The sequence below is a fragment of the Poeciliopsis prolifica genome, unplaced genomic scaffold, assembly GCF_027474105.1.
Source record: "Poeciliopsis prolifica strain line A6 unplaced genomic scaffold, Auburn_PproV2 SCAFFOLD005, whole genome shotgun sequence".
Classification (NCBI taxonomy): Eukaryota; Metazoa; Chordata; class Actinopteri; order Cyprinodontiformes; family Poeciliidae; genus Poeciliopsis; species Poeciliopsis prolifica.
Window position 1 is genome coordinate 18,276,990 of NW_026562380.1, and position 13,609 is coordinate 18,290,598.

Below are 13,609 nucleotides of genomic sequence, written 5' to 3' on the forward strand. Positions count from 1 at the left end.
AGGAAAACGTGAGAAAAAAACATTAAAATAAACAAAAACTGTTTTCTAAATGCACAATATGCTTCCATCTGTTTTATATCAACCCACACCAGCGATTTACGTCAGCTAGCACTTATGCTAGTCCACAAAATGGCAACAAACAGCAAATGTTGGAAGAAAACACCAGTCGTTTGGTTATTCAAAAATAACTGAATGCATTTTTTTAAATGGTATACTCTGTCGAGTATTCGTTACCCAAATAATGTTTACAAAATCAAAAGGCAATACTGTGACTTTCTTATATTCTCCACCTAAAAATGAACAAAAGTATGAAAAAACTAACTTTATTACCATAACTCATAAAAACTAAAGAATATTTAACTAATAATAACTAATAGAAACTAGCAAACACACTAAAAACTGAAACTAGCTGATTTACACAACCAAAAAGTCACAGCAAAATAAAACTAAACTATAATGAAAATCCTACAAGTATTATAACCCTGGTCCACATTCATATGTTATTTCTGTGTTTCCTCCCTCCCTGAAAGCTCCAGAGTGAGGGGCATCTCTTGGCGAAGTGCGGCCCACCACAGGCCACTGGCTCTGGGTAATTAAAGTGGTTTAGGCCCCTTCACCCATGGTCACAGGCAACTGCAGCTAGGTGATAAAGGCGCTGTGCCATAATTACATGGACAGCCAGCATCACCGCTCAGCTACACTAAAACAGTCACAGTCAGGAAGGACACACGGAAAGTAACTGTACTGTGTGAGTGTGTGCACAGGGGGACAGTGGGGGGTCAAAACCCCCCTTGTGATCATTCTGCTGTAGTTAAGCCCCCGATGTTTAAACCAGCAAAAAGGTTCATTGAGCGCCCCTACACTCACACACACACAGTTTTTAGCCTCCACTCCTTTCCACGCCCGCAGCCAATCATTCCCCCGCCAGTGGTGTGACTCCGGCCGTGAGCGTGTGACCGTCAGCCATTTAATTAGAGCCAGCCATCATTTAACTAATTTAAATAAATAAATAAACAATCACCGCAATGAGAAAGGAAAAAAAAAAAGAACCTACAGATACCAATGATGGAATGGAGAGTTTTCATGACCATAAATGTGAGATCAAGCATGTGGAAAAAGGGACCACTGGATGGGGACACCGCAAACATACAAAACACGAGTCATTCGGTAGTAATGATGCATCCAGAGAGAGATGAGCCAAACCAAGAAACAGAGAGACTGAGAGCAGGGATCTGTAGGAAAAACTTAACCAATTAAAACTTTACTCCACTGAAAAACTGAGAAAAATTATTCACTATGTCTACATTGTATTATTATAATATGTGACGTAATTCAGTTGACATGATGGTAGGGGTGGGAAATATGAACTTGGAAGTTATATTATATTTTCCTGTACTATTGTAACTGTTATAGTTGTGTTCACAATGACTTCAATCCTCATATGTAAGGAGGCCAATATACTGGCAGGCTTGATTCTAATAAACACAACCTTTAGAGGTGCCCTGCCGTTTCTGTAAACTCACTATAACATAGTGCAAGCTTTTGTTGAAGCCTTTTAGTGCCTCACATTCCTTCTATTTGTTTTTCTTTTGTTGTAGTTTGAGGAATCTTGGAGTTGTCATGGAACCAACTCGGGTTCCCTGGGAGTCAAAACGAAGCGAGCTCACCTTTGGGGAAGAGGAGGCTAGCTCTCTCCCTATCACTGCCGCCAGAGGGCTGGGCCCCAAAGGCTGGGCTCTCTCCCCGTCTGGACCAGAGCTGGGCTTGGAGGTAAGTGGACTGGGGCCTAGGCCTGTGCTGGTACTCGGGGGTGGAGGGGCCCTCCTCTTCTGGATACCGCCAAGATCAGGAGAGGGGCTGCCGGAGGGAGGCTGCGCTGGGCTTGATGTCCTCGGTTCATAAAACGGGTTGGATCTGAAAGTGAAAGAGCGAGATAACAGTGGTGAAAACAATTAGTCTTGCTGCTTTAATGTCCTTAAAATAGTCCACAAAAGCCAGAAAGCAAAGGAAATAGAACATCTGGGTTAACATTTACATCAAAATGGAAAAGTTTGTCATTAAACTAACATTGTCAAGATTTACAGATGCATTTCATTCTTCCGATTTAAGGAAACACAAAAAACCTCCAATAGCTGGGACACACAATCCCATTTACTCTCCCCTGAAGTAGCCTCCTGCATCTAATTTAATTCTATATAAATGCAGCTGTTCTGAGAACGCCTCAAAGGTTTATTTGACAACATTATTGCGAAAACAGCATTCGGAAGATCAGGAAATGCTGTAGTTTTTATACAATACTAATTGCAAAGACGGATTAAGCTAGATTTATTGTCGCATTGCACAAGGGAGTGGAACAATTGCGCCGTTCCTGCACCTGTCCATTGTCTGTCTACTATTTCCAAATTATGACCCCTCCTCGTGCACCTCCAAATTTTTGTAATTTCTCACATATTTTAACACAAAAATTCGGTCGGCTGTTGGTGGACTTCCCGAGCGCCCATGCCACCAGGCTTAGCAGATTTTCTGGGGGAAACCCTGTCAACAATATTCAACTGTGAACTACTGGATCTGAAAACAGAAACAACTGCAAACCTCCAAAAATATGGCCAGACACACAGAGGGGCAAGCGGTTCTGGAGGAGACGTAAACATCCATAACTTAGGTGGGAGAGATCGTTCAACAAGGCAATCATTCGTTGTTTGTTCAGCAAGTCTGGTCTTTCCGTATGAGTGGCAGGAAGATAACTATTGTTGAAATAAAGACTTGCCACAACTTGTGTAGGTGGAAGAAAGGGGTTCGGCCAGACAAAACCAGAATGGAACTTTTGGGCCTACATATCAAATATAGATGGGTGAAATGTGGGCAATCCTGTTGGGACAATGTTAGACTGCAAAATGTAAAAATGCTCACCTCATAGCAGGATAATGACAAAAAAAACGCATCCATATTGTGTGTTAAATTGTTGCTAAATCCGAACACGACACACTTTAGATCAGTGGTATTCGAAGTTGTCAAGTTAACAATGTACTCAGGGGCCACCATTCTTTTAGACCAATTAAAAAGTACAAAAAACTAAATAAAACAAAAAACATTCTTTTGAAATGTTTGCTGTATTTTAGACTAACACTAAAAATACTTGGTGTTGCACCGTTTACAAGGGTACACATGTGCCTTTCTGTGGACCTGTTACATAAAATCCCCAAAAACAGAATGAAGTTAGTGGATGTAGTGTGACAAACTGTAATAAAAGGCATATAAAATATTTTTTGCTCTATGTAATAAGTATCAGAGAAGAGTAAAACTGTTTTTCTCCAAATAAGAAGTGAGTTTATAAAACATGAACACATTCATTGAAGAATCATTAGATAACCAGAACTATCTGAAGACATTTACAGCTGAACTACAAAACTGAAAAGAAAGACTCCTTCACAGAAACAAAGGTTTTATGCCATTCAATGAAGAACACCCACATTGTATGGCATTTAAGACGCTAATAGAAGAAGCAGGTGCACTGAGGTCAGGACTGTGTGACCTCATATCCTCACGACTGAAGGTGGACTACTGACAGACAGGCAAGGACAGGACAACATACACACACAAGAATGCACCAAAAACACACACCAAGATGTTACCAAAATGCCTGCGTGCTTGTGGCTCTGAAAGCTAGGGGTATGACCTCAAGACATTCACTCGACATGTCATTTTCAAGCCTAAACATACAAGGGCACAGAGTAGGACAGAAGAAACTGACTGAGCAGGGTCATTTAGAGCTACTCCGATAAACTGTGAGAAGTATAAACAAGTGAAGAAACAAAGAAAGGCAGTCAGGCCTATAGACAAGCTTTAACCAGTGAGTCCAAACTGAAAGATAAGTGAAAGGGCTTCAGTCAAAACAATGTGTGGCCTCCTGATACAAACAGCTGAAGCTAATTATATATATATATATATATATATATATATATATATATATATATATATATATATATATATATATATGATGACAGCTTTGCTCTACAGCCAAACCAAAAGGTTCACATTTACAGTTCAGGCACACACACGCTTCTCAGGTCATGGATCATCTGCTGAGCAGCACTACAGAACGATCCCTGGCAGAAGGAAATTTGCTGAGAGACTTGAGATTTTGTCATGAAAACCTGCCAAGGAACCATCAGATGTCCTCAAACCTTTGCAAAGATGGTCGTCATGCTTGTCACAAGGCATGGGCCTTGAAAAGTTGTATACCTCGACTGTTCCGATATCAAGGTATACAAAGATTTTATTTTATTTTTTAAGTTGTTATTAATCTTTGAAGGTATACTGTTGGAATGACCAGTTTTGTTTTCCAGCTCCATGTAATACAGAGTAATATTACGTACCCGTCCCATATAAGTTGCAAATCTTTGTTAGCGGGATAAAATTTGACTCTTGCATATCTTACAAAACAAACCTACCGATTAGAAATACAGTAGATGTTGAAAACTACAGGAGTTCCAACTACCTCTCTTAAAAGTTAATGCTGTTTTAAAACTACAATTTGCAAGCTATGAGTATCAAGTAAATAGCAAACTGTAACTAGCTGGCTAGTTAAGCAGTTAGCTTAACTAGCCAGCTAACATTAGCTGTTTATAATTGTACGGAGTGTAAATATAGGAGTGATCGAAAAAGAGATGCCATGTTAATCTTAAGCACTTAAATACTATTTAGCATATTGAGCATGTGCTTGTTACATTCCAGCATTATCGGCTCTCCAAAATTCAGAGCCAGTTTTTCCAAATGTGAGATGCAACATTTATGAAGGTGTCATCATGAGATTTTTCCAAAATAATGCTCTTTAAGGTAAGCATTCATTTCCCGTTAGTTAGTTCTTTTAAAGTTTTAAATGGAAGACAAGCTCCTCCTAATGAAGAACGCGTATGCAATTTAAATGCACACAATGCAAATTATTGTTTATTTGCGTAGATAGCGCTTAAATCAGTCTCACTGTGGCTCAGGTTAGGAGCACAAATATAACAATAACTATTAGTAGCGCAGAGACAAGACCAGAAGTGCAGTTTTTTAGCAAAATTGTGGAAAAACTGAGGATGCTTACTTTGATTCAAGTGTCAAGTATTGTGATTCTGCAAATAAACGTCTTATTGTGAATTTATTTGTGTTAAGCTTATTATTTAAACTATTTATTCTAATAAGAACTGAAACTACTCTGATACAGCAAAGACAAAAGAGGGAGGGGGAGTGAGGTGAAATAAAATAAGCAACATCTCAGGAAGCAGTTAAGGAGAATGGCGAAGAGTGAAAGTATAATGCAAGATGTTGAGAGGTGGGATGGAGGCCAGGACAGAATAAAAAAGGGGAGACAAGGCCGAAGAATGCAATGAAACAACAGAGGCCTTGTTCCCGTTGAAAGAGCTGCTTCACCACTTCACCCTGCTTCTGTTGGTGGTGGTGGTGCTAGTGGGGGTGGCCCGTGCCATGGCTACAAACACGCCTCTAATAGGGCTCCCTCATACAGCTTGGAATGCTACTGGCAACCATGCTGGTAATCCTAGAGCTTCACCTAGTACTACTAAAATACTCTCCTTAATTCAACAAAAACTATACCAGTAGGATGCTTAACAGAAAGTCCATTTTATACAATATAACTGATAATACCACTATTTGCTGTAAAGACTTAAGCAAGTCTTACTCGTCAAGCTCATCCTCGTCATTGTGAGCGGTGTTGGCATACAGGTACTTGCTCATGTCGACAGGCCGAACTCCTTTCTTTTGCTTGGGCCTGGGAGGTTCGGGGTCTGGTTGGAGCTCAGGGTCTTGGTCGGGCTCGTCAAACGGGTTTCCAGGAGCAGAACCGGTCTCCGGTCCATCCGGCTCACTGAACGGGTTTGACGAGTCGTGGTCGTAGGAATAGTCCTCATCAAACTGCTGCCTCAGTGCCGGCTGGGGAGGGAGCTCTGTTTGATAAGGACGAGAGCGCCGACTGCATAAACAACACGTCTTTCACCAGACTTGACAAGAGCTTTGTTAGCGAGTAGTGAGCCAGACAGCAGAGAACAAGAAAACAATCTGACTGCAGTCTATCTTGGGAACTAGCTAAGCATTACATACTTGGGTGCCAATTTCGCTGCTTATATAGTGTGTATTATCTGTACAGATTTATTTCTCTTATGAAGTTCAATACATGTCCAACTCCTCCAATGCATCACCTTCATTATGTGTTAATATTTCAAATTGGGATGTGGACGACAAATGATAAAGCATTTTATAACAAACGGTGTGGATTTATTTTTCCAATTAAAGTTAAGGACAATAAATTGTATTAGTTCAAAGGTCTATAAATGACATCTGATTTTAATATTTTCATGTCTGAGAAAAAATTGGGATTATATGGGTCAATTGCCCCCCCGACTAGTTAATCGATAATCTTTTCCGCAAAAATCAGTCAGCATTATGATCAATTGTAGTAAACTCACAGCGATCTTATCACCTACCTTCCTCGTCCGGATCACCGAATGGGTTAAGGGGGTAGGGGTGAAGGTCGCCATCAGGCTCATCGAAGGGATTGTTCATCATGGTAGGAGCGGAGTCCTGATCCTCATCTTCTAGGAAGTTCAGCTTGTTGATCAGTTCTGTCGCATTGAGAGTCCAACGGAAAGACATTTAAGCAATGCAACAATGTCAAAAAGCCAGAGAACACACAACACAAGACATCCTCAAACCCAAGGATCCAAAAATCTGCACTTGGAGTGAACCACAAGATGAAAGATCACAAGTAACCCCTCTTTTAGGGGACCCGCTGCCTGAACTTCTGCTTTCCTCTGCTCTCTCGCCTGTCAGCGCATGTACAACAGTGGCATTCTGGGAAAAGTTATGCAGTACAGAGGGGGGTCTCCTGTGAGGGACTGAAGAAACGCATGGAGTTGCTATGGAGATCTTTACTGGAGATCTCCAAGGCTCGTCTACTTGGTCTTAATCGTACTGATCGTGGCTCGTTCCCAGGCGGCGGGGGTGCGGGACGCTTTGAAAAGATCGTAAATGTGTCTGAAGTAGATGCCAAGGAATACTGCTGAGAGCTTTGTGACACTCTGAATGAGGAGGGGGGAGTAGCTGCAAGTAGCCTATGTGTCTCTTGATCTATGTGTAGTGTGGCGATGTGGAGTGGTACCTGATAAGAGGCGCAGGACTTCTTCTCTTTGCATACTGCTGTCTATTTCACGCTGCAGTTGTGAAAAAGTGTTTTTATACTCTGGACTGCTAGCCATTTTTTGGGGGGCCGTTTTCTATACAAACTATTGAAATTAAGAGATTTCCATTTCCATTTGAAAATGGGGCAATGCAACTCAATGAATATTGTTCTGCATGAATTGAAGGAAAAAAGGTATGTTTAATCTGACTCAAGGTCACTCTGCCTCTTCACCAATTCATGCCACCAGCTGGTATTTCTCAAGGCAGCTATTAATTACGGAAATAATAAAAAGCAAGAACTTCAGGCATAATCTATTTTTAAAACTTTTTTTTAAAGAAAGATATTGTGTCCTGTGTTCATTTATTCCAGCTATAAATTCTATTTGGGGGAGTTAAGTCAGACAAAAATGATAGCTGAGGACCCCAGATCAACCACAGTAACTCTAAACAACAACCTGCTGGTAGATATTGGTTGGAATCATAAATTCACATTTTCTTTGACTTAGACTGTCAGGAAAATATTGAAATTTACATTCAATAGTGTTTCGCCAGAGCGCTAAACATCTAAGTGGCACTTACGAAACTGATGCAGATCAATAGGAGAACCTCATTCAATACATAAAAATGTCTAGAAAGACACAAAATGCCAAAGGAAATCAAAAACCAGAAGGTTTCTACACTGGTTCACCTCCAAATGCAGTTAAACAAAAATATAAGGTCACACTGTCAAAAATGATAGCAACCAAAAGAATGAACACCAAATGATGTTTACTGACTTTTTACAACACAACAGAGGACAACAACTGAGGCAAAATAAACTTTATTATCACACGACCACAACACCATCACAATACCAATGACGAGGATTAAGGAAAAGGAACCAAAATGGGCTAAATGTTGAATATTACAAAAATTGGTACATCTAAATAAAAACGGTAATGGTTGGGTAGAGGTCACAAGTCAACGAAAGAAAAGAACGGAAGATGATTTGGGGTGAAAGAAAGGTGGAAAAAAAGACCTTGGGAAGAAGCAGCAGGCTTAGCTGTTGCTTTGCGTGCTCGCTTGGGAATACCATCATCATCATCATCCCCATGTAAGCAGCTGAGGGCATTCAACTGGTTTACTATTTCTGTAAACGAAAGGCCCAGTACAGGAAGGGAGGAAGAATAAAAAGTGAACAATGCATAAAAACAGACCGTTATGCATAATATTCACTCGCAGTATAACACAAACTCACAATATTTACATAGAAATACATACAAAGAGTGAAAAAAAAGGAAAGAAACACAAGGCTTGTTTTTTTTATTTGCTCTGTTATTGATAATTTATTGATAAAGCTGGAAGTTTATTAAAAACTGTAGCAGTAGAAGAAAAGAAAACGTAATAATTGTGCTTCAATGAAGCACAATTATTTGTACCAATATACTACAGTATATTGGTACAAAATTTTAAGGGGGCACCGATTGCAGTTTTCTGGCCAATCTGTGATTTTTAAAAAGTCTGACCTGCCAATTCTGATTTTTTTTCGCACCAAAATTCATTAAATATAGCAACAAAGTCAGTGAGTTGGCAACAATGGGTGACTATTGATAACTGAACACATGCAGACATAACCCGGTCTGTCAGTCAGTAGGCCTGTCACAATAACTACTTTTGTTGGATGATAAATTGTTATTGTGATAAGGGATAATATTGTCGTTTTGAGACCATTTTCACATAATATAATAGTAATTGTCATAATGCACAACCAAACCAAAGCACCACATTGAAGACTTTTAGCCAGTTTCAAACAAACCAAAAAATGGCTCGATTACTATTCAAGATACTACATCTTTGCTTACGGCCTCCATTAAAAATACATGTTCCTCTTTAACTCTGCTGAAAATTTCAATAAATGTATCTTAGAGAAAAAACATCTTTTTATTGCTAAAGACAAAAGGTAAGTAGCAATTTACGAAAAAAGTAAAACAGCAACAAATCCAAACACAGACATCCATCTGGGGTCAAGTATTCACATTAACAACAACAAAAGAGAGCAATCCCCCCGGTTTGCCTGGTGTTGCCATAAACCCTCGAGAGGCTCGCTGGCTTGTTATGTAGGCAGGGTACATTGAGAAATATGATGACTGCAAGGAGCTGTGCTGGCTTGGCCTGGCCTTTGATTCAGAGATGCATGCTAGCAGAGCGTTGCTGTAGGCACTCAATGCATATACATATAAATGCGACAAGGAGCGCAAAAAAAATGGAAAAAGAAAAAGGAAGAACGCGTGAAGCTTAACGTGAAGAGATGCCGCTCCAAAAAGTTGGATTAAGCAAAGCAGGAAGCAGTGAGGCCCAGATATTAGACCAGACGGTGAATCCCAAGAATGTATATATTAAGTATCAGTGAAATATGCGCTACCATTTTATACTGTCAGCTCAATTCTTAAAACAAAACAAAAAAAGAAATAAAGCAAAAACCACTAAGACCCATTGTTGTTAAAATATTTCTACTATTTCAGTTCTTAGAAACAGCAAAACATCTTTGATTTTGGCCCATTATCTAAAAATAAATAAAGTACTGTTCTAAATTATACCTGTGATCTTAGCAGCCTTCTCTTCTTGGTTGACCCTGTTCTCCTCGTCCTCCTCATTCTCCTCTTCGAAGTCATCCAGGTTGCCGATGTCGGCCTGCTTCATGCTCATCAAGCTGGCGAGACTCTGCATGTCCTCATCACTGGAACAAAGAAACTCATGATTACAGACTGTAAAAACTGTTCAGGAAAGAAGGACAAAGACTGATAAATATTTAAATGAATACAAAACAGACAAAAAATAAACACAATGACACCAAAATAAACTGATTAGAAACCAATCAGAGGTCAGATTCAGGTGAAAAGCAGCTGAATTTCAAAGCACTACTTTCATCAAGTGGAAAACCAATTGTATTGTATACAGTTATACAATACGTATTAAATTATCAATGAGACAAAACAAAGAGGAAAAAATGCTGGCATTAGAAAAGCACATCAGCAAGTAACTCTGAAAGAAAATATCAAAGGAATAAATAATGTAGAGGACTGTAGTTGTGTGTGTTGAGTCAGAGATATGATTAGAAATGTAAACCTATGCTATCGACTATGTTTTTGTGGGAAAATATCTGGAATGCACGATATATCTGCATTAATATCAGTTTCGGAGGAACGCTAAAAATATTTACAGGTTATCTGATATGTCCAAGAGAACGCTGGTGTCATTGTGGAAATTAAGAAGTTTTAACATATCGGTAATTGTATGATAAGAAAAACCTGCTGATATGAATAACCAATGTTTATTTCTACCTTACCACTGTCTGTGCTTCGGGAGGGGGAAACGTGGCATTTGTATGTCATGTGACCCAGGTAGTGAAGTGTTTAAGTGAACTAGACATGTAATGTCAGCGATGTGGTCATGTCAAAAGGGTAGGGAATCATTTGTAGTGTCTTTAAATAGAAAACAATTATCAATATTGGTTATTGGCAAACATTAGATGTAAATATCAGACCAAATTTTTATAACTGGTGCATCCCTAAAAAAATATGTGTTACTGTCAAAAACAAGTCATTGGTGAGCGAGTTATGACTGACCAAAGTGAAGTGTGTTACTATAAGACTCCTGAAGTGTAGTAGCATACATGGCATTGATTGTAATTAAGTCTTCGACTTGGATTTGTAATTTCCAAATATTTGTTCCTAAAACACCACAAAATGCATTTTGGTTGTGACATTTTTAAAATTAAGTATGGAAAGATAAAGTCTGTTTCGTCTCTGTGCGTAAGAATCAACATTTTGTTTGCTTTGCCACAACCTTCTGTTAAAAGCATCTAAAACTTAAAATTTCGACCGAACCTGAATCTCTCTATGTTTCCCCAACTATCTCTATATGCTTCCTGGTATTTTATGTCATCTCCTACCACTCCCCTCCATCTCCTGATATCACTACTCCATCATAATTGCTGTATTTTTCTCTCTTTCCCCTTTGTGTTTGGTGTTTCCCAGGCTCACAGGCTCATTTGAACTGGCGTGATGGGGTTTGTTTGTGTGTGGTCGACATCATTCCCAGAAGGGTTAACAAGGGTTACGCGCCATCGACCCGCGGTCCGCGACGCAACAAAGGCCTCAGCGCTACACTCAAATGCAGGGGGGGAGGGAAACGCTTAAAAATAAAGAAAGTTTAAAATCAAAGCAACAGTTATCATATTTTTGAGTCATAAACAGGCAAGCACAGACTGAGTGCGCTTGTGAACTATAGAGAATATAAAGGGAACCTGGAAGTCATGAGTACAGGAGTCTGTACTGTAAAATGTTTGCACACCCTTAGGTTAAACTGTGCTAAATATTTAATAATACTTACGTGGCCTTTCCTTCTCGGAGGAAGATGCAGGAGAGAGAGAACTGCAGTGTGGCCGACACCACCTTCTTCGACAACGGCTTGAACTTGAGTTTGACATCTGTCTGAGTGGGCATAGGACTGGCATACTGCTTCATGTTTATGCTGCTGGTGGCTAAAGCCTTCCTCCGTCCCGACAGAGACTCCTGCAGAGAAGGGAGATTGAACATCACATTCGATGTAGGGCAAATTACAAGTCACTACTTCTCAACACCACATCGAGAGGAGGTTTTTAGGAGAATGCATTGTCTCCAATGGTTGAGCTGATCTTGAGTTGTTCGGACGATGTTCTGTCCTTTATTATACATTGTGAATCAGAGTATCAATCTCCGCTTGGCATTCACTTGCACCAAACCAAACCGAGACCTAAGTTTTTATGTGAACCTGAGTTCACTTTTTTGAGATATCACACCTCTCATAATGAACCAAACCTAGGCAACTGAACTAACGTTTGATTAAAGCGGACAAAGCAGGGGTGGTGTGAATACATCCTTAATGTGAGCATGTGCATGCAGGTCGCTAACCAAAAGGCAGTGTATTCAGAATAAGAACTGCTAAAAAAAACCTGGTCATTGACTACTAGACCTGAAAACCGAACAGCTGGGGATGTTCCAGGCCTTTCTCTGCCCTCCTTGAACAAAAACTGTCTGGCTGGGTATGGAAACACCATGCTGTTGGTGAATATCAGACTGGTTCACCGCCTTGCTGTGTTGACACCACCAATGTGAAAATTGCCCAGCCACAATGCCTTCTTTCAAGTACATTCTGTTATAGGAACATTGCGTTAAATGACACATCAAAGGAACAACACACCGGTACTCACATGTTGTTTTACAATGAGGCACAAAAGCATGCGTTTGTTTAAAATGTCTGCGTCCAAACAATCTCCATTTCTTTGTATCTGTTTTACTGCATGGGTGTGTAGAAACAGCATCCAACTCCACTGGCAGATACAGGCCATGGTTTTGTACACTTCGCATCCAGTCTCGTCTCAGACATGGATCGAGCTCTGAGGATTCATCCTCTCGTGCTCACAACGGCGAACAAAGCAGGGCAGCTAGCTCTCTTTCACACTACACCAGTTCCAGAGCACATATACATATACACACGCACACACTCGCTGCCATGTGTGCCAGATAAACCGATACAAGCTCTTTACGTTAGCCGTTTCCTGATGTCTTCACACACAAAGCCACACACTCACCTCAGATGCTTTGGCGCCGTGGGAGAAAACTCAATCTCCGCCTTATCTCTGAAGACTGCAGGTTATTTATTCACACATACACACACACACACCTTCACACAGAACTTGTATCAGGTTGGTATGGTAAGGTGTTTGGTAATAAGGTGATAAACTATTCAAGCCCATAACAGAGATTACAAATCCACAGGTCAGCTAGAAAAGTTCCAATATTAGGCATAAAGAGGAACATGTGTATGCCACATTTTACAAACTTTAGTCATTCTGAAGTACGTAGAAGTCATTGTTTCTACATAGAACTTATACCAACATTTCCTACTCAAATTCTTGTAGCTTTCTACTAATTTTGTGTTTCTTTTTCAACTATGAATATAAAGGTTCAGATTGCTATACAACAAATTGTTTAACAGTGGCTAGGCTTAAATCATGGAATCTGCAAAAAATAATGTATAGATTGCTAGATGGATTAACAGGACAATTCTTTTAAACAAAAAATAGGAATTACAAATATTTCAAATTCCATACACAGTTTCTGTCCTCATACTTAGACCTATAGAAACTTAATCTCTGTAGCAACCCTGGAAATTCAAAAAGGAAAAACATGTCTGTCAGTAGAGTTATTTCCGAACAATACATACAAAAAGAAGAATTCAAACAACTGATGAGAGTCAACAAACTCGTATATCAATGGGGTTTTTTACCACCAATCTTTTCAATGATTGGTGGTAGGCTAACTACAATCAGTGCACCCCTAATTTCTACACTGCATAGAAAACATTTAATGCTTCCTAGAACGACAATCTCCAACACTCCCGTTTCGAT

At 39.8% G+C, this 13,609-nt stretch overlaps 1 protein-coding gene across 7 annotated transcripts in view; it reads right to left on the reverse strand.

The window, feature by feature from the left end:
• Positions 1 to 13,609, reverse strand: part of ehbp1 (EH domain binding protein 1) — a 144,944-nt gene that overhangs the window by 101,338 nt on the left and 29,997 nt on the right. For 6 of the 7 annotated variants that reach the window (XM_055030228.1, XM_055030232.1, XM_055030233.1 and 3 more), the window contains exons 7-12: positions 11,551 to 11,732; positions 9,756 to 9,895; positions 8,198 to 8,308; positions 6,486 to 6,623; positions 5,684 to 5,948; positions 1,668 to 1,914 (exon numbers count right to left, since the gene is read on the reverse strand). In XM_055030228.1, the coding sequence (XP_054886203.1) occupies positions 1,668 to 1,914; positions 5,684 to 5,948; positions 6,486 to 6,623; positions 8,198 to 8,308; positions 9,756 to 9,895; positions 11,551 to 11,732 (1,083 nt within the window). The remainder of the gene's footprint in view (positions 1 to 1,667; positions 1,915 to 5,683; positions 5,949 to 6,485; positions 6,624 to 8,197; positions 8,309 to 9,755; positions 9,896 to 11,550; positions 11,733 to 13,609) is intronic. The other variant, XM_055030231.1, reaches the window with a different exon arrangement.